Below are 20,784 nucleotides of genomic sequence, written 5' to 3' on the forward strand. Positions count from 1 at the left end.
GTGAAATTAAGGATGTATTGTGTGAGTGAAATGAAGGATGTATTGTGTGAGTGAAATGAAGGATCTAATGTATGAGTGAAATGAAGAATCTACTGTAGGAGTGAAATGATGGATCTACTGTATGAATTACTGTATGAGTGAAATTAAGAATATACTGTATGAATTACTGTATAAGTGAAATAAAGTATCCACTGTGTGAACTACTGTATGAGTGAAATTAAGGATGTATTGTGTGAGTGAAATGAAGGATCTACTGTATGAACTACTGTAGGATTGAAATGAAGGATCTACTGTATGAACTACTGTATGAGTGAAATGAAGGATGTACTGCATGAACTACTGTAAGAGTGAAATGAAGAATCTACTGTATGAGTGAAATGAAGGATGTATTGTGTGAGTGAAATTAAGGATGTATTGTGTGAGTGAAATTAAGGATGTATTGTGTGAGTGAAATTAAGGATCTAATGTATGAGTGAAATGAAGGATCTACTGTATGAGTGAAATGAAGGATGTACTGTATGAGTGAAATGAAGGATGTACTGTATGAACTACTGTATGAGTGAAATGAATGATCTAATGTATGAACTACTGTATGAGTGAAATGAAGGATATATTGTATGAACTACTGTATGAGTGAAATGAAGGATATAATGTATGAACTACTGTATGAGTGAAATGAAGGATACAATGTATGAACTACTGTATGAGTGAAATTATGGATGTACTGTATGAACTACTGTATGAGTGAAATGAAGGATATAATGTATGAACTACTGTATGAGTGAAATAAAATAATCTATGTATGAACTACTGTATAAGTGAAATGAAGAATCTACTGTATGAGTGAAATGAAGGATCTACTGTATGAGTGAAATGAAGGATCTACTGTATGAGTGAAATGAAGGATGTACTGTATGAGTGAAATGAAGGATCTACTGTATGAGTGAAATGAAGAATCTACTGTAGGAGTGAAATGAAGGATCTACTGTATAAGTGAAATGAAGGATGTACTGTATGAACTACTGTATGAGTGAAATGAAGTCTCTACTGTATGAGTGAAATTAAGTCTCTACTGTATGAGTGAAATTAAGGATCTACTGTATGAGTGAAATGAAGTCTCTACTGTATGAGTGAAATGAAGGATCTACTGTATGAACTACTGTAAGAGTGAAATGAAGGATCTACTGTATGAGTGAAATGAAGGATCTACTGTATGAGTGAAATGAAGGATCTACTGTATGAACTACTGTAAGAGTGAAATGAAGCATGTACTGTATGAACTACTGTATGAGTGAAATGAAGGATCTACTGTATGAACTACTGTAAGAGTGAAATGAAGGATCTACTGTTTGAGTGAAATGAAGGATTTACTGTATGAACTACTGTAAGAGTGAAATGAAGGATCTACTGTATGAGTGAAATGAAGGATCTACTGTATGAACTACTGTAAGAGTGAAATGAAGCATGTACTGTATGAACTACTGTAAGAGTGAAATGAAGCATGTACTGTATGAACTACTGTATGAGTGAAATGAAGGATCTACTGTATGAACTACTGTAAGAGTGAAATGAAGCATGTACTGTATGAACTACTGTATGAGTGAAATGAAGCATGTACTGTATGAACTACTGTAGGACTGAAATAAAGTAATGAAAGAAAAAAAGAGTGTTACTCTTGTTGGTCCAGAGCAAGCTGTGTGATCTTCAAACTGTAGTCAGGACAGAGAGACGTGATGGACAGACGATCAGAGGAGTGATACTGAACCCTGTGAGGAGAGGGGAGGAGGAGGATAGCACAGGAAAGGATGGGAGAGTAGGTGGAGGAGTGAAGTGGAGGAGAGGAGCAGAGTAGAGGAGGGGGAGGAGTAGGGGAGGAGTGGAGGATGGAGGTGGAAGGGGGAGTAGGGGAGGAATGGAGGACAGGAGATGAGGAGGGGAGAGGATGGGAGTGGAGGAGGACAGGGGTGGAGGGAGAGAAATGAGAGTGAAAGAGACATAGATGGTGATGGTCAGCATGCATGTCTAATATATGAGGATTGAGGGGGGAAGAGAGAAATGGATAAAGGAGAGATGGATGAATGAGAAGATACATATTGTGTATGTGTGAGTGGGTTCATACGGTATATCTTTCTACCTGACCGGTATAGAGGTAAAGGGTTTCTTGTATATGTCGGCCAGTTTGTCCATGACCACAGCCGCAGTAGTAAAGATCCTGTATGTGTGGAGGAAGGTGTTGAGGAAGTCGATGGACAGGAAGCGCAGGTCAGTCAGTCTTTCCAGCAGCCGCTCCACGCTGGCGTAGCGGATCTGGGGGACCTTGCAGGAGTTGAGCGTCTTGCTGAAGCAGATGTCCACATCATCTTTGTGCAGACGTGCGTCCGACCTGGTGGGACACAAATGAATAAGATCAACATTATCTCCCAGAGAGGAAGAAGGGAATTGGATAACCTGGGGATTATAAACCCTCACTGGCGTAGAAAAGGGGGAAAAATGATTTAAACTTTATTTGAGCTCTTACTTGATCATGTGCGGCACAGTGACTTTAGAGTTTTCCTCAAACACACTGGTCATCAGGCCATTACAGCGGATATTATCTATACACTATCAACAGAGAGAAAGAAATAGTTACAGAATGAAAGACAGAGGGAGAAAAGAGTGGTGAGACACATGTCCCTGTCCATGGTCCTGAACCTCTTTCAAAATTAGTGGTTAGAGGCATGCAGAAGCAGTTGGAGTATGAGTTCATTTGTGTGTTTACCTGACTGATGTCACTGGTCCAGCCAGCTTTCTCCTGGCGGGAGGGAGCCAATAGGATGACAGAGAAGGCGGGGCCATCAGGGGGTTCCACCATGATCTTAAACTCCAGGTGGTTGAAGCCCTGACTTCCTGAATTGTCTACAGAGGGGAGAGAGGGGAGAGCAAGAGAGAGAGTGAGAGAACAAGAGAGAGAGAGAGAGAGAGAGAGAGAGAGAGAGAGAGAGAGAGAGAGAGAGAGAAAAAAATAAAAAGAGAGACAAGATTAATAGACTTGTTGATTGGGTGATTGATTTGTTTTATTGATTAAGAAAGACACTTACAGTCCTCATCATTGGCGTCCAGCTCCTCTACAAGTGTACATTCTATCAGGGTCAACACCCCACCCTGCTGTTAGGATCAAAGGGCAGAGGTTAGAGGTCATACATCATGTATAGAGGGAAGGTCAGTTGAGTTAAAATCTGCTTGACATACAAATGTTTCCTACTACCTTGTGTGCAGGTGTTTGACCATGCGAAAGTACATGCATGTGTGTCTGTGTTTGATTCTCACCTTGATCAGGTGCAGCTTGCCCCCGGAAGTGCGTGTGCAGACAAGGAAGTGTTTTGTAAACAGGAAACACTGTCGCTCTCCTTCCTTCTTGAGTGACAGAGAGCCCAGACGGACCTTACTGAGCATGCCCCGTTCATTGCTGGATGGGAGCTGGATCAGTGAGCCTGATGGGTAGATGGAGAGGGGGGATGGTGTGTGTGTATATTTGGTGGGAGGCGGGGAAACAAAAAACATAGGTTACACATACTGTACTACTGATGACAGTTACCGGCAACCATCTTATAATGCTGTGCATTCTGCCTGGTGTGTGTGTGGGTGATAAAACGCATATGTACTCACCCTGTCTGACAAAGGTCTGGCTGGTATCCAGTAATATGTCACAACCTTCTACGATCATTCTCTCAATGGCCAGATTCTTACGAATGTTCTCTGTATCGCTCACCTCATCATGCATCATCCTGACAACAAAACCACAGTTAGCTACATTATCAACACAACTACTGTTACCTACAATATGAACACAACCACCGTTAGCTACATTATCAACACAGTGACAGTTAGCTACATTATCTACACAGCTGCCGTTAGCTATATTATCGACACAGCCGACGTTAGCTACATTATAGAAACAACCACTGTTTGCTGAAAATACATAATCTACACAACCACTGTTAGCTTAAGCTATATTATCTAAGCAACCACTGTTAGCGACAGCTACATTTTCTACACAACCACGTAAAATTATCAACACAACCACTTTTAGCTACATCCACACAACCACTGTTAGCTACATTATCAACACAACCACTGTTAGCTAAATTATATACACAACCACTGTTAACTACACCTACATTTTTTTACGCAAGAACTATTAGCTCCATTAACTACACAACAACCCTTAGCTAAATTATCAACATTATCTACACAGCCACTGTTATTAATTACAGCTAAATTATCTACACAACCACTGTTAGCTACAGCTACATTTTCTACACAACCACTGTTAGCTACATTATCCACACAACCACTGTTAGCAACATTATCTACACAATCACTGATAGCTAGCTTTTCAACACAACCCCAGATAGCTACATTACCTACACAACCACTGTTAACTACAGCTACATTATCTACACAACCACTGTTAACTACAACTACATTATCAACAAAACTACTGTTAGCTACATTATCAACACAACTACTGTTAGCTAAAGCTACAGTATCCACACAGCTACTGTTAACTACATGATCTACACAACCACTGTTAGCTACAGCTACATTATCTACACAACCACCCTTAGCTACACTATCGACACAACCACTGTTAGCTACATTATCAACATGACTACCATTAGCTACAGCTACATTATCCACACAGCCACTGTTAGCTACATAACCCACACAACCACAGTTAGCTACATAATCTACATATCCACCGTTAGCTACATTGTCAACACAAACAATGTTAACTACATTATCACCACAACCACTGTTAGCTACATATACAACATACACACTGTTATCTACAGCTACAGTTGAAGTCATAAGTTTACATACACCTTAGCCAAATACATTTAAACTCAGTTTTTCACAATTCCTGATATTTAATCCCAGTAAAAAGTCCCTGTCTTAGGTCAGTTAGGATCACCACTTTATTTTAAGAATGTGACATGTCAGAATAACAGTAGAGAGAATGATTTATTTCAGCTTTCATTTCTTTCATCACATTCCCAGTGGGTCAGAAGTTTACACTCAATTAGTATTTGGAAGCATTGCCTTTAAATTTCAGTTGGGTCAAACGTTTGGGAAGCCTTCCACAAGCTTCCCACAATAAGTTGGGTGAATTTTGTCCCATTCCTCCTGACAGAGCTGGTGTAACTGAGTCAGGTTTATTGGCCTCCTTGCTCGCACACACTTTTTCAGTTCTGCCCACAACTTTTCTATAGGATTGAGGTCAGGGCTTTGTGATGGCCACTCCAATACCTTGACTTGGTTGTCCTTAAGCTATTTTGCCACAACTTTGGAAGTATGCTTGGGGTCATTGTCCATTTGGAAGACCCATTTGCAACCGAGTTTTAATACTGATGTATTGAGATGTTGCTTCAATTATATCCACATAATTTTCCTCCCTCATGATGTCATCTGTTTTGTGAAGTGCACCAGTCCCTCCTGCAGCAAAGCACCCTCACAACATGATGCTGCCAACCCCGTGAATCACGGTTGGGATGGTGTTCTTCGGCTTGCAAGCCTACCCCTTTTTCCTCCAAACATAACGATGGTCATTATGGCCAAACAGTTCTATTTTTGTTTCATCAGACCAGACGACATTTGCAAACCGTAGGCTGTCTTTTTTATGGCAGTTTTGGGGCAGTGGCTTCTTCCTTGCTGAGCGGCCTTTCAAGTTATGTCGATATAGGACTTGTTTTACTGTGGATATAGATACTTTTGTACCTGTTTCCTCCAGCATCTTCACAAGGTCCTTTGCTGTTGTTCTGGGATTGATTTGTACTTTTCGCACCAAAGTACGCTCATCTCTAGGAGACAGAACGCGTCTCCTTCCTGAGCGGTATGACGACTGCGTGGTCCCATGGTGTTTATACTTGCGTACTATTGTTTGTACAGATGAACGTGGTACCTTCAGGCATTTAAAAAAAAGGAGAGCCGCACACTCAAAGAGCTCAGATGCAAAAACTTAAAAGTGTTTGGAAATTGCTCCCAAGGATGAACCAGACTTGGGAGGTCTACAATTTTTTTTCTGAGGTCTTGGCTGATTTCTCTGGATTTTCCCATGATGTCAAGCAAAGAGGCACTGAGTTTGAAGGTTGGCCTTGAAATACATCCACAGGTACACCTCCAATTTACTCAAATTATGTCAATTAGCCTATCAGATGCTTCTAAAGCCATGACATCATTTTCTGGAATTTTCCAACCTGTTTAAAGGCACAGTCAACTTAGTGTATGTAAACTTCTGACGTACTAGAATTGTGATACAGTGAATTATAAGTTAAATATTCTGTCTGCAAACAATTGTTGGAAAAATGATTTGTGTCATGCACAAAGTAGATGTCCTAACCGACTTGCCAAAACTATAGTTTGTTAACAAGACATTTGTGGAGTGGTTGAAAAACTAGTTTGAATGACTCCAACCTAAGTGTAGGTAAACTTCCTACTTCAACTGTACATTAACAGATACATTATCCACACTCACTTTGACAGCTCCTCTAGTTTGGACTTGGCGAACTCCAGGCTCTTGCGCTCCACGTGCTCATGAGGTGTGTGTGCCAGCAACTCATGGAGAGTGATGATGTAACGAGGAATCTAAAACACATCGGAAAGATGTCTGACTGTCTGTCAGTCAGCTCTACATGTGAGGAGAGAGGAGGTCTGGGTCATATGGTAGATGTGGAAGTTGAGGGGTTAAAGGTCGGAGGTTAATGAGGTCTGGATGTGTGTGTGTGTGTGTGTGTGTGTGGGCGCGTGTTTTACCTGGAACATGGGGTATGTGAGGAAGGTCTCCAGCATGCGTTCCTCACAGGCAGTATTAGTCTCATACTGCTTCAGCAGCTTGTCAAAGTCTCTGTTCTGTTTACAGTTGGCCAGGACCTGCAGGCTGTACTGGTGGTTCCTCACAAACTCCTGGTAGATATTCAGCATGGGCAGCAGAATGTCAAACAGGTCCGCTAGAGAGAGAGAGCAAGTGAGACATTACTACACATTATACACACGTAATAAATTACACTGAACAAAAATATTAAAAAATAAACTGCAACTGAGTTACAGTTCATATAAGGAAATGTATTAGGCCCTAATCTATAGATTTAACATGACTGGGAATACAGATCCGCATCTGTTTGTCATAAATAACATTTTTTAAAGGTAGGGGCATGGATCATAAAAACAGTCAGTATCTGGTGTAACCACCATTTTCCTCATGCAGCATGACACATCTCCTTCGCATAGAGTTGATCAGGCTGTTGATTGTGGCCTGTGGAATGTTGTCCCACTCATGGCTGTGCAAAGTTGCTGCATATTGGTTGGAACTGGAACATGCTGATGCACACGTCAATGCAGAGTATCCCAAACATGCTCAATCGGTGACATGTCTGGTGAGTATGCAGGCCAGCTTCCAGAAATTGTGTACAGATCCCTGCAACATGGGGCCGTGCATTATGATGCTGAAACATGAGGTGATGGCGGTGGATGAATGGCACGACAATGGGCTTCAGGATCTCGTCATGGTATCTCTGTGCATTCAAAGTGCAATCAGTAAAATGCAATTGTGTATGTAGCTTATGCTTGCCTGCCCATACCATAACCCCACCGCCACCATGGTGCACTCTGTTCACAATGTTGACATTAGCAAACCGCTTGCCCACACGACGTCTGCCATCTGTCCGGTACAATTAAAACCGAGATTCATCTGTGAAGAGAACACTTCTCCAGCATGCCAGTGGCCATCAAAGGTGAGCATTTTCCCACTGAAGTCGGTTACGACACCGAACTGCAGCCAGGTCAAGACCCTGGTGAGGAGATTCATTATTTTAAATATGCTATTTGACCAAAAACAGATCTGGCTAATTAATCTATATGGGCCAAATAATGATGATCCACGCTTCTTCGAAAATATATATATTATAATCTATTGAGCTCACAAGCAACAAATTAATCTATTATTATTGTGGGAGATTATAATATGGTTTTAAGTACCTCAATGGATCGTAAAGGAATTCCCACTACAAACATTCACCCTCAAGCAATTAAGGACATCACAAATATCATGGCTACATTAGAACTAGTGGATATATGGAGGCTACCTTGTAGTTTACCAATAAAATGGGAGGATGGTGAAGTAGACATACTTGGTATTCATATCTCAAAAAAATATAAATTAACTTACCACAATCAATTTCAATAGGTAGTTTGCAAAAATAGATAAGATTCTGCAACCATGGAGAGGTCAATACTTGTCTATTTATGGAAAACCCACATTGATTAACTCTTTGGTCCTATCACAGTTTACTTACTAATGGCTCGGCCTACTCCAGACGACTCGTTTTTTAAATAAATAAAACAATATTTCCTTTAATTTGGAATGCTAAGTCAGACAAAATTAAATGTGCCTATTTATTTAATGAATATGAATTTGGCGGGCTAAAATGATTAAATATTAAAGCTTTAAACCTCTCACTAAAAGATTTCACTCATTCACTCATACATTGGTTATACTTAAACCCCAAATGGTTCTCCAGTAGATTATTAAGAAAGGCCCATGCTTTCTTCAAAATTTGCCTTTTTGCCTTTATACAGATTACAATTTCTAATTTCTGACTAATTGAAAATTAAATTTTGTTTAAAGTATCGCGCTTTCTTCAACAAGCCATACAAAGCTGGTTACAATTTCAGTTTTATTCTCCAGAAAATATAGAACAAATATTACAACAAATGTTATGATTAAACTCAAATTTACTGATGAATAAAAAAACATTATTTACGGAAAAAATGGTTTAAAATGTTATTATATTTATGAATGATATTATGAATAGAAACTGTGGAGTTATGTCACATATGCAGCTATCGAAAATATGGGAATGTCTGTTCAATCCAAACTTACAACCAACTGATTGCAGCACAACCACATGGAGGAGGCAAGTGGAAAAGGGAGAAGGTAGGGACTGTTTTGTCTGCCATATATTAAATATACAAATTGGCTGAAAGGAATTGAGATAAATAGATTAATATACCAGCTTCATTTGAGGACAAAAATGTTGACAGCTACGCAGCTGTCATACAGGTTGCAAAATAAATGGGAAGAGATTTTTGATGTACCGATTCCATGGCACATGGTTTATGAACTGGTACAAAAGATTTGATTCTACACTTGAGTTTTTCAATGTAAATTACCATACAAAATAATTGCCATCAACAGAATGCTATATACAGCTGAAGTCGGAAGTTTACATACACTCAGGTTGGAGTCATTAAAACTCATTTTTCAACCACTCCACAAATATCTTGTTAATAAACTATAGTGTTGGCAAGTCGTTTAGGACATCTACTTTGTGCATGACACAAGTCATTTTTCCAACAATTGTTTACAGACAGATTATTTAACTTATAATTCACTGTATCACAATTCCAATGGGTCAGAAGTTAACATACACTAAATTGACTGTGCCTTTAAACAGCTTGGAAAATTCCAGGAAATTACGTCATGGCTTTAGAAGCATCTGATAGGCTAATTGACATAATTTGAGTAAATTGGAGGTGTACCTGGGGATGTATTTCAAGGCCAACCTTCAAACTCAGTGCCTCTTTGCTTGACATCATGGGAAAATCCAAAGAAAACAGCCAAGACTTCAGAAAAAAATGTGTAGACCTCCACAAGTCTGGTTCATCATTGGGGGCAATTTCCAAATGCCTGAAGGTACCACGTTCATCTGTACAAAGAATAGTATGGAAGTATAAACACCATCGGACCACACAGCCGTCATACAGCTCAGGAAGGAGACGCGTTCTGTCTCCTAGAGATGAACGTACTTTGGTGTGAAAAGTACAAATCAATCCCAGAACAACAGCAAAGGACCTTGTGAAGATGCTGGAGGATACAGGTACAAAAGTATCTATATCCACAGTAAAACAAGTCCTATATCGACATAACCTGAAAGGCCGCTCAGCAAGGAAGAAGCCATTACTCCAAAACCACCATAAAAAAGCCAGATTACGGTTTGCAACTGCACATGGGGACAAAGATCATACTTTTTGGAGAAATGTCCTTTGGTCTGATGAAACAAAAATAGAACTGTTTGGCCATAATGACCATCGTTATGTTTGGAGGAAAAAGGGGGATGCTTGCAAGCCGAAGAACACCATCCCAACCGTGAACGGGGGTGGCAGCATCATGTTGTGGGGGTGCTTTGCTGCAGGAGGGACTGGTGCACTTCACAAAATAGATGACATCATGAGGGAGGAAAATTATGTGGATATATTGAAGCAACATCTCAAGACATCAGTCAGGAAGTTAAAGCTTGGTCGCAAATGGGTCTTCCAAATGGACAATGATCCCAAGCATACTTCCAAAGTTGTGGCAAAATGGCTTAAGGACAACAAAGTCAAGGTATTGGAGTGGCCATCGCAAAGCCCTGACCTCAAGCCTATATGAAATGTGTGGGCAGAACTGAAAAGGCGTGTGCGAGAAAGGAGGCCTACAAACCTGACTCAGTTACACCAGCTCTGTCAGAAGGAATGGGCAAAAATTCACCCAACTATTGTGGGAAGCTTGTGGAAGGCTACCCGAAACGTTTGACCCAACTGAAACAATTTAAAGGCAATTCTACCGAATACTAATTGAATGTAAACGTGTATGTAAACGTCTGACTGTCACAATCGTTATAAGGAGTGGACCAAGTTGCAGCGTGGTATGTTTCCATCCATTATTTTGGAAGAGAAATTCAAAGAACAAAAACAATAAAGCGAAAAAAAACGAAACGTGAAGCTCAAAGTAGTGCTCGCAGGCAAGATCCCACAAAGCACAATGGGGAAATGGCTGCCTAAATATGATCCCCAATCAGACACAACGATAAACAGCTGCCTCTGATTGGGAACCATACCAGGCCAACATAGATCATTAATCACCTAGATAAACCACCCTAGTCACTGTCACGCTCCAACCAGCATAGAGAATAAACAGCTCTCTATTCTCAGGGCGTGACAGTACCCCTCCCAAAGGTGTGGATTCCGACCGCAAAACCTGACTTAATAGGGGAGGGTCCGGGTGGGCATCTACCGTCGGGGGTGGCTCCGATGTGGGGCGAAGTACCCACTCCACTCGGCTCTGGTGCGGGCATCGTCGCCGGAAGCTTCGGACCGTGGATCCTCACCGTAGGAACTGGACTGTGGGTCATCGCCGTAGGAACCGGACCGTGGACCGTCTCAGGAGGTTCCGGACCGTGGACCGTCTAAGGAGGTTCAGGACCGTTGACCGTCTCAGGAGGTTCCGGACTGTGGACCGTTGCCGGAGGCTCCGGACCATGGAACTGTCGTCATAGGCTCCGGACTGGGAACTGTCGCCGGAAGCTCCGGACTGGGAACTGTCGCCGGAAGCTCCGGACTGGGAACTGTCGCCGGAAGCTCCGGACTGGGAACTGTCGCCGGAAGCTCTGGACTGGGAACTGTCGCTGGAAGCTCTGGACTGTGGAGGCGCACTGGAGGCCTGATGCGTGGGGCCAGTACAGGTGGCACAGGGCTGGTGACACGCACCTCAGGGCAAGTGCGGGGAGGATGCCCAGGACGTACTGGACTATGGAGGCGCACTGGAGGCCTGATGCGTGGGACCGGTACAGGTGACACCGGGATGGTGACACGCACCTCGAGGCGAGTGCGGGGAGGAGGCACAGGATGCACTGGGCTATGAAGGCGCACTGGGGATACAGCGCGTAGAGCCGGCGCAGGATATCCGGGACCGAGGAGGCACACTGGAGACCAGGCGCTCTGAGCCGGCACAACCCGTCCTGGACAGATACCCACTTTAGCACGACAAGTGCGAGGAGTTGGCACAGAACGCACTGGGCTGTGAATGCGCACTGGAGACACAGTGCGTATCACAGCAAAACATGGTGCCTGACCGGTCACATGCTCCCCATGGTGAGTACGGGGAGTTGGCTCTGGTTCAAAACCTGGCCCCATCAAAACATTTTTTGAGGATGCCTCTCGGGCTTCTGTCGTGGCCGTGAACCCCGGTGTCGTCGTCGTTGTTGTTCTCTCGCTGTCTCCATCTGATCCCATGGAAGGCGATCCTTACCGGCCAGGATCTCCTCCCACGTCCAGGATCCCTTACCGTCCAAGATATCCTCCCATGTCCAGGATGTCTGCTCCTCCTGGCCACGCTGCTTGGTCCGTTTGTGGTGGGATCTTCTGTCACGTTCGTTATAATAAGTGGGCCAAAGCGCAGCGTGATCTGGGTTCCACATCTTTTATTTACTAAGTCAAACTCACAGCAAACCGAAACGTGAAGCTAACAATAGCGCTAACAGGCAACTATCCATAGACAAGATCCCACAAAACACAAAGGGGAAATGGCTGCCTAAATATGATCCCCAATCAAAGACAACGATAAACAGCTGCCTCTGATTGGGAACCATAACAGGCCAACATAGAAATATAAATCACCTAGATGACCCACCCTAGTCACACCCCGACCTAACCAAAATAAGTATTTGGTCACCTACAAACAAGCAAGATTTCTGGCTCTCACAGACCTGTAACTTCTTCTTTAAGAGGCTCCTCTGTCCTCCACTCGTTACCTGTATTAATGAACTTGTTATCAGTATAAAATACACCTGTCCACAACCTCAAACAGTCACACTCCAAACTCCACTATTGCCAAGACCAAAGAGCTGTCAAAGGACACCAGAAACAAAATTGTAGACCTGCACCAGGCTGGGAAGACTGAATCTGCAATAGGTAAGCAGCTTGGTTTGAAGAAATCAATTGTGGGAGCAATTATTAGGAAATGGAAGACATACAAGACCACTGATAATCTCCCTCGATCTGGGGCTCCACGCAAGATCTCACCCCGTGGGGTCAAAATGATCACAAGAACGGTGAGCAAAAATCCCAGAACCACACGGGGGGACCTAGTGAATGACCTGCAGAGAGCTGGTACCAAAGTAACAAAGCCTACCATCAGTAACACACTACGCCGCCAGGGACTCAAATCCTGCAGTGACAGACGTGTCCCCCTGCTTAAGCCAGTACATGTCCAGGCCTAGAGAGCATTTGGATGATCCAGAAGAAGATTGGGAGAATGTCATATGGTCAGATGAAACCAAAATATAACTTTTTGGTAAAAACTCAACTCGTCGTGTTTGGAGGACAAAGAATGCTGAGTTGCATCCAAAGAACACCATACCTACTGTGAAGCATGGGGGTGGAAACATCATGCTTTGGGGCTGTTTTTCTGCAAAGGGACCAGGACGACTGATCCGTGTAAAGGAAAGAATGAATGGGGCCATGTATCGTGAGATTTTGAGTGAAAACCTCCTTCCATCAGCAAGGGCATTGAAGATGAAACGTGGCTGGGTCTTTCAGCATGACAATTATCCCAAACACACTGCCCGGGCAACGAAGGAGTGGCTTCGTAAGAAGCATTTCAAGGTCCTGGAGTGGCCTAGCCAGTCTCCAGATCTCAACCCCATAGAAAATCTTTGGAGGGAGTTGAAAGTCCGTGTTGCCTAGCAACAGCCCCAAAACATCACTGCTCCAGAGAAGATCTGCAGGGAGGAATGGGCCAAAATACCAGCAACAGTGTGTGAAAACCTTGTGAAGACTTACAGAAAACATTTGACCTCTGTCATTGCCAACAAAGGGTATATAACAAAGTATTGAGATAAACTTTTGTTATTGACCAAATACTTATTTTCCACCATAATTTGCAAATAAATTCATTAAAAATCCTACAATGTGATTTTCTGGATTTTGTGATTTTTGTGATTTTGTGATTTTTTTCCTCATTTTGTCTGTCATAGTTGAAGTGTACCTATGATGAAAATTACAGGCCTCTCTCATCTTTTTAAGTGGGAGAACTTGCACAATTGGTGGCTGACTAAATACTTTTTTGCCCCACTGTATTTATATGTACATATTCTTATTCATTCCTTTACACTTGTGTCTAAAAGGTAGTTGTTGTGAAATTGTTCGATTACTTATTAGATATTACTGCATGGTAGGAACTAGAAGCACAAACATTTCGCTACACTCGCATTAACATCTGCTAACCATGTGTATGTGACCAATAACATTTGATTTTATTTGTGCACACATTTTTGTGTGTATCGAAAATACATAGGATCTTTTATTTCAGCTCATGAAACATGGGACCTTTCCTTGCTGCATTCATATTTTTGTTCATAGCTAGATTCATGCACAGATCCTAGAAATACAATACATTGATAGAACAGGTCGCAAGACGATTCCATATTGATAATCAAAGAGTTCAGCATTAAATAACCCACTGTTTAAGCACTCTACTCACCCAGCACCAGAGTGGGCCAGTTGGCTATCCGAGCCTTCAGCCCCTGGTGGAAGATCTCATGGAGGAACATGATGGTCTCACTGAGGACAGAGAGAAGAAGAAGAGATGTAGTTGAGATCTCAGGCCTACCAGGTGAAGAAGATGCTTCAGACATCGTAGTCTGCGTGTGTGTGCGTGCTTTCATATGCATGTGTGTTACCTGTTGAGGAAGATGCTGCTGACGTCATCGTGGCTGATGGGAGGTTTCTTGGAGCTGGCGGCCATACGTAGTGGTCTGAGGAAGAAGTTGACCAGGACAGAGAGCTGGCATACATACTCTGTCTCTGCCTCCACCATGTTAAATACGATGTGGTTCCTCTTCCTCATGTTCTCAGCTTGTGGAGAACAGATGTAGTCCTGAACAATGATCTTCCACTTCCTCCGACACAGCCAGCCTCGCATGAAACTCTGGACCTGGAGGGGAGACAGGACACACCGGTCAGACTATACACATAAATATAGGTCAGAATACCTATCAAAGCCTTGAGGGAAAAGTAATCAAATACCGTAGAGACAATTGCTGATACCTTTTTGATCTTTTTAATGTCTGGATCCTCCTCCTCTTCATTAGTCTGGCAAGGCAGCATCCTTTCCTTGTCCTTATTCAACAGTACGATCTCGAACAACACAGTCAACAGTCAGATCCATGTGGGTATGTGTGTGTATGTGTGTGTGGGTATGTGTGTGTGTGGGTATGTGTGTGTATGTGTGTGTGTGTATGTGTGTGTGTGTATGTGTGTGTGTGTGTGTGTGTGTGTGTGTGTGTGTGTGTGTGTGTGTGTGTGTGTGTGTGTGTGTGCGTATGTGTGTGTGTGTCTATTAGAGGTCGACCGATTATGATTTTTCAACGCCGATACCGATTATTGGACGACCAAAAAAAGCCGATACCGATTAATCGGACGATTTTTATTTATTTATTTGTAATAATGACAATTACAACAATACTGAATGAACACTTATTTTAACTTAATATAATACATCAATAAAAATCAATTTAGCCTCAAATAAATAATGAAACATGTTCAATCTGGTTTAAATAATGCAAAAACAAAGTGTTGGAGAAGTAAAGGTGCAATATGTGCCATGTAAAAAAGCTAACGTTTGAGTTCCTTGCTCAGAACATGAGAACATATTAAAGTTGGTGGTTCCTTTTAACATGAGACTTCAATATTCCAAGGTAAGAGGTTTTAGGTTGTAGTTAATATAGTATTTATAGAACTATTTTCTCTATACCATTTGTATTTTATATACCTTTGACTATTGGATGTTCTTATAGGCACTATAGTATTGCTAGTGTAACAGTATAGCTTCCGTCCCTCTCCTCGCCCCTACCTGGGCTCGAACCAGGAACACATCGACAACAGCCACAATCGAAGCAGCGTTACCCATCGCTCTACAAAGGCCGCGGCCCTTGCAGAGCAAGGGGAATAACTACTCCAAGTCTCAGAGCGAGTGACGTTTGAATCGCTATTAGCGCGCACCCCGCTAACTAGCTAGCCATTTCACATCGGTTACACCAGACATTAGGCTGATAGGCTTGAAGTCATAAACAGCGCTGTGATTGCGAAGAGCTGCTGGCAAAACGCACGAAAGTGCTGTTTGAATGAATGCTTACGAGCCTGCTGCTGCCTACCATCGCTCAGTCAGACTGCTCTATCAAATCATAGACTTAGTTATAACACACAGAAATACAAGCCTTTGGTCATTAACATGGTAGAATCCAGAAACTATCATTTCGAAAACAAAACGTTTATTATTTCAGTGAAATACGGAACCGTTCTGTATTTTATAGAACGGGTGGCATCCCTAAGTCTAAATATTCTTGTTACATTGCACAACCTTCAATGTTATGTCATAATAACGTAAAATTCTGGCAAATTATTTCGCAATGAGCCAGGCTGCCCAAACTGTTGCATATACCCTGACTCTGCGTGCAATGAACGCAAGAAAAGTGACACAAATTCACCTGGTTAATATTGCCTGCTAACCTGGATTTCTTTTAGCTAAATATGCAGGTTTAAAAATATATACTCCTGTGTATTGATTTTAAGAAAGGCGTTGGAGTTTACAGTTAGGTACAGTCGTGCAACGATTGTGCTTTTTTCGCAAATGCGCTTTTGTTAAATCATCGAGCTGAAAGTCCGTATTGCCCAGCGACAGCCCCGTATGGAGGAGTGGGCCAAAATCCCTGCTGCAGTGTGTGCAAACCTGGTCAAGAACTACAGGAAACTTATGATCTCTGTAATTGCAAACAAAGGTTTCTGTACCAAATATTAAATTCTGCTTTTCTGATGTATCAAACACTTATATCATGCAATAAAATGCAAATGAGTTACTTAAACATCATACAATGTGATTTTCTGGATTTTTGTTTTAGATTCCGTCTCTCACAGTTGAAGTGTACCTATGATAAAAATGACAGACCTCTACATGCTTTGTAAGTAGGAAAACCTGCAAAATCGGCAGTGTATCAAATACTTGTTCTCCCCACTGTATGTATGTATGTGTATGAGTGTGTGTGTGTACCTCTGCTTTCAGCCTCTCTATCTCTGTGTCCTGGTCCTCTAACTGGGTGCGTATCTGGTTGGCCGCCACCTTCTCTGTCTCCATGATCTGGACCAGGTGGATGTACTTCTGCATCAGGACCTCGCGCTCAATGATGATGTCAGAGTAACTACAGGTGGAATGGTAAGTGTTGAATGTTAAAACTAAGTTGACATGGTGAACATTGCACAGCGAACATCGATGCATATTACCAAGAAAAATAATTTTCAAAGTTAACATTATAGCATTAATTTATTCATAATCCATCAATGTACATTAGTAACAGCAGAACATACACATCTAGTTCAGTGGTAGTCTCTGGGAGGGAGGGAGGGAGGGAGGGAGGGAGGGAGGGAGCAAGGAAGGAAGCAAGGGAGGGAGGGAGGGAGGGAGGGAGGGAGGGATGTTATGATTCGTGGGAACAAGAGAAAGAGAAGAGACAGAGAGAGCGAGGCGGAGTGTTGAGGTCAGGGGTGTGTTGTAATCACTATGGCAGTACAGCACCAAAGTGTGACCTAAATGTGAACCGCTCCGAGCAGACACACACACACACACACACACACACACACACACACACACACACACACACACACACACACACACACACACACACACACACACACACACACAATCTCTTACAAATGGAGCAGACATGTGGAGAGGGGATTGTGTGTGTGTTTAGCGTGTGGATCACTAGAGTCACTGTGTGTCTTAGAGCAGATCAAGCCACACTGGCTACTTAGGGGAGAGTCAGCTGTTGCATTTACATGTCTGTCATGAGTACAACAAGCAAGCCAGACCCAAATCAAGCCCTAACTCCTATTCTTCCCCCAGCCCCTAGCTGCTACCTGTTGTAAAGAGGTGTTGAGGTTTTGTTGTTGGATAGACTCCATCCTCTTACCTGGCCTGTTGGATATACTCCACCCACTTATTGCAGTCTGACTCCTCCTCTGTCCGCAGCTCCAGAGGCTTCTGACCGTCATGGCCAAACACCACCAGGAAGTAGTGCTGGAGGAAACAGGAAACAGAAATACTATTACATGGAAGTAAACAGGAAATAGAATCAACATGTGAAGGTGCTACTCAATCAATTGCAGGTATCAGATCAAATCAAATCAAAGTTTATTTGTCACGTGCGCCAAATACAACAGGTGTAGGTAGACCTCACAGTGAAATGCTTATTTACAGGCTCTAACCAACAGCGCAAAAAAATATATTAAGTGAACAATAGGTAAGTAAAGAAAAAAAAAACAGTTAAAAAGACAGTGAAAAATAACAGTAGCGAGGCTATATACAGTAGCGAGGCTATATACAGTAGCGAGGCTATATACAGTAGCGAGGCTATAACAGCAGCGAGACTATAACAGTAGCGAGACTATAACAGTAGCGAGGCTATATACAGTAGTGAGACTATAACAGTAGCGAGACTATAACAGTAGCGAGACTATAACAGTAGCGAGGCTATATAAAGTAGCGAGGCTATATACAGTAGCGAGGCTATATACAGTAGCGAGGCTATAACAGTAGCGAGGCTATATACAGTAGCGAGGCTATATACAGTAGCGAGGCTATATACAGTAGCGAGGCTATATACAGTAGCAAGGCTATAACAGTAGTGAGGCTGTAGACAGTAGCGAGGCTATAACAGTAGCGAGGCTATATACAGTAGCGAGGCTATATACAGTAGCGAGGCTATATACAGTAGCAAGGCTATAACAGTAGCGAGGCTATATACAGTAGCGAGGCTATATACAGTAGCGAGGCTATATACAGTAGCAAGGTTATAACAGTAGCGAGGCTGTAGACAGTAGCGAGGCTATATACAGTAGCGAGGCTATATACAGTAGCGAGGCTATATACAGTAGCGAGGCTATATACAGTAGCAAGGCTATAACAGTAGCGAGGCTATAACAGTAGCGAGGCTATAGACAGTAGCGAGGCTATATACAGTAGCGAGGCTATATACAATAGCGAGGCTATAACAGTAGCGAGGCTATAGACAGTAGCGAGGCTATATACAGTAGCGAGGCTATAACAGTAGCGAGGCTATAACAGTAGCGAGGCTATATACAGTAGCGAGGCTATATACAGTAGCGAGGCTATAGACAGTAGCGAGGCTATAACAGTAGCGAGGCTATAGACAGTAGCGAGGCTATAACAGTAGCGAGGCTATATACAGTAGCGAGGCTATAGACAGTAGCGAGGCTATATACAGTAGCGAGGCTATATACAGTAGCGAGGCTATAACAGTAGCGAGGCTATATACAGTAGCGAGGCTATAGACAGTAGCGAGGCTATAACAGTAGCGAGGCTATATACAGTAGCGAGGCTATAGACAGTAGCGAGGCTATATACAGTAGCGAGGCTATATACAGTAGCGAGGCTATAACAGTAGCGAGGCTATAGACAGTAGCGAGGCTATATACAGTAGCGAGGCTATATACAGTAGCGAGGCTATAACAGTAGCGAGGCTATAGACAGTAGCGAGGCTATATACAGTAGCGAGGCTATATACAGTAGCGAGGCTATAACAGTAGCGAGGCTATATACAGTAGCGAGGCTATATACAGTAGCGAGGCTATAACAGTAGCAAGGCTATATACAGTAGCGAGGCTATAGACAGTAGCGAGGCTATAACAGTAGCGAGGCTATAGACAGTAGCGAGGCTATAACAGTAGCGAGGCTATAGACAGTAGCGAGGCTATAACAGTAGCGAGGCTATAGACAGTAGCGAGGCTATAGACAGTAGCGAGGCTATAACAGTAGCGAGGCTATAGACAGTAGCGAGGCTATAACAGTAGCGAGGCTATAGACAGTAGCGAGGCTATAACAGTAGCGAGGCTATATACAAGGCACTGGTTAGTCAGGCTGATTGAGATAGTATGTACATGTAGACATGGTTAAATTGACAATGCATATATGATGAACAGAGAGTAGCAGTAGCGTAAAAGATGTTTGTAGTGCTTTCAGAAGTGTTTGATTTGCACAGCAGCATGTCCTGGAATGCCACACAAGCTCGCACACATTCACACACACACACACACACACACGTAGACACACACACACAAGTTGCTCTTTCTCTGACAGGAATCCAATAAACACGCAATTTCCTCCATGTTAGGCGTTCCCACCACATAAACAATACTCTCAGAATATAAAGAATGAGTTAATTGTTTAAAATGTTTTTAAAAATGTAGAGAACATTTCTTGAGTCCTTGCCAATGGGCATGAAAAGCAGGAAATGTCGTCCCAAATGACTTCTATCTGTGACTCAGTTCACTGACCAAAACACATTAGAGGGAACAGGAGAGTGCTATAAAGGTCATAGTGCAGAACCAGGTTTCCTGCAAAATAAACAATTGTCTTATTTACCCAGCAAACATGACCCCATTGGCCCCATATGGATATACAGTGGGCAAGGCGGGCACGGGCTAGCCCACAGCAATCCCACATCAGCCCAATTAATAAATTCCTATTAAATAGCAAAGGCTCATCGACCTAATGTGGGCAGCCTACATGGGGACAATATTTTAGCCCGGACTGGGCCCACATTGTCAATCAAATCAAACCATTGTGTCAATGTGGACATGTTTGCTGGGTAACTACTGTGGGTAACTTCTGCCCACTCATTCCTTGGGAGGAAAGGAGAGTGACTGTTTATGTAAGAAAGACTGTGAAAAGAATGTCTCTATTCTATTCTATTTGACAATATTGTTACATTTTGAATGTTCAATTTATATTTTAAATTAGAATGAAATTTAATACAATTATTAATCTAATGTCACCACTGATCTGCTAATTTAGAAAATAAAGATGTGAATCTGTATGCGATACATAAAAGACTGGACTCAATGACAATATGTTTT

General features: G+C 42.5%; 1 protein-coding gene across 4 annotated transcripts in view; it reads right to left on the bottom strand.

Moving 5' to 3' along the window:
• LOC139422837 (ras-specific guanine nucleotide-releasing factor 2-like) overlaps window positions 1-20,784 on the bottom strand; it is a 77,633-nt gene that overhangs the window by 37,647 nt on the left and 19,202 nt on the right. For 3 of the 4 annotated variants that reach the window (XM_071174236.1, XM_071174234.1, XM_071174237.1), the window contains exons 2-15: window positions 17,820-17,926; window positions 16,901-17,048; window positions 14,902-14,991; window positions 14,535-14,788; window positions 14,336-14,415; window positions 6,793-6,986; window positions 6,515-6,624; window positions 3,646-3,764; window positions 3,307-3,470; window positions 3,078-3,144; window positions 2,759-2,895; window positions 2,519-2,601; window positions 2,135-2,383; window positions 1,674-1,766 (exon numbers count right to left, since the gene is read on the bottom strand). In XM_071174236.1, coding sequence (XP_071030337.1) covers window positions 1,674-1,766; window positions 2,135-2,383; window positions 2,519-2,601; window positions 2,759-2,895; window positions 3,078-3,144; window positions 3,307-3,470; window positions 3,646-3,764; window positions 6,515-6,624; window positions 6,793-6,986; window positions 14,336-14,415; window positions 14,535-14,788; window positions 14,902-14,991; window positions 16,901-17,014 — 1,754 coding nt within the window. In that variant the 5' untranslated portion in view covers window positions 17,015-17,048; window positions 17,820-17,926. The remainder of the gene's footprint in view (window positions 1-1,673; window positions 1,767-2,134; window positions 2,384-2,518; window positions 2,602-2,758; window positions 2,896-3,077; window positions 3,145-3,306; window positions 3,471-3,645; window positions 3,765-6,514; window positions 6,625-6,792; window positions 6,987-14,335; window positions 14,416-14,534; window positions 14,789-14,901; window positions 14,992-16,900; window positions 17,049-17,819; window positions 17,927-20,784) is intronic. The other variant, XM_071174235.1, reaches the window with a different exon arrangement.

The sequence above is a fragment of the Oncorhynchus clarkii genome, chromosome 12 (genome assembly GCF_045791955.1).
Source record: "Oncorhynchus clarkii lewisi isolate Uvic-CL-2024 chromosome 12, UVic_Ocla_1.0, whole genome shotgun sequence".
Taxonomy (NCBI): Eukaryota; Metazoa; Chordata; class Actinopteri; order Salmoniformes; family Salmonidae; genus Oncorhynchus; species Oncorhynchus clarkii.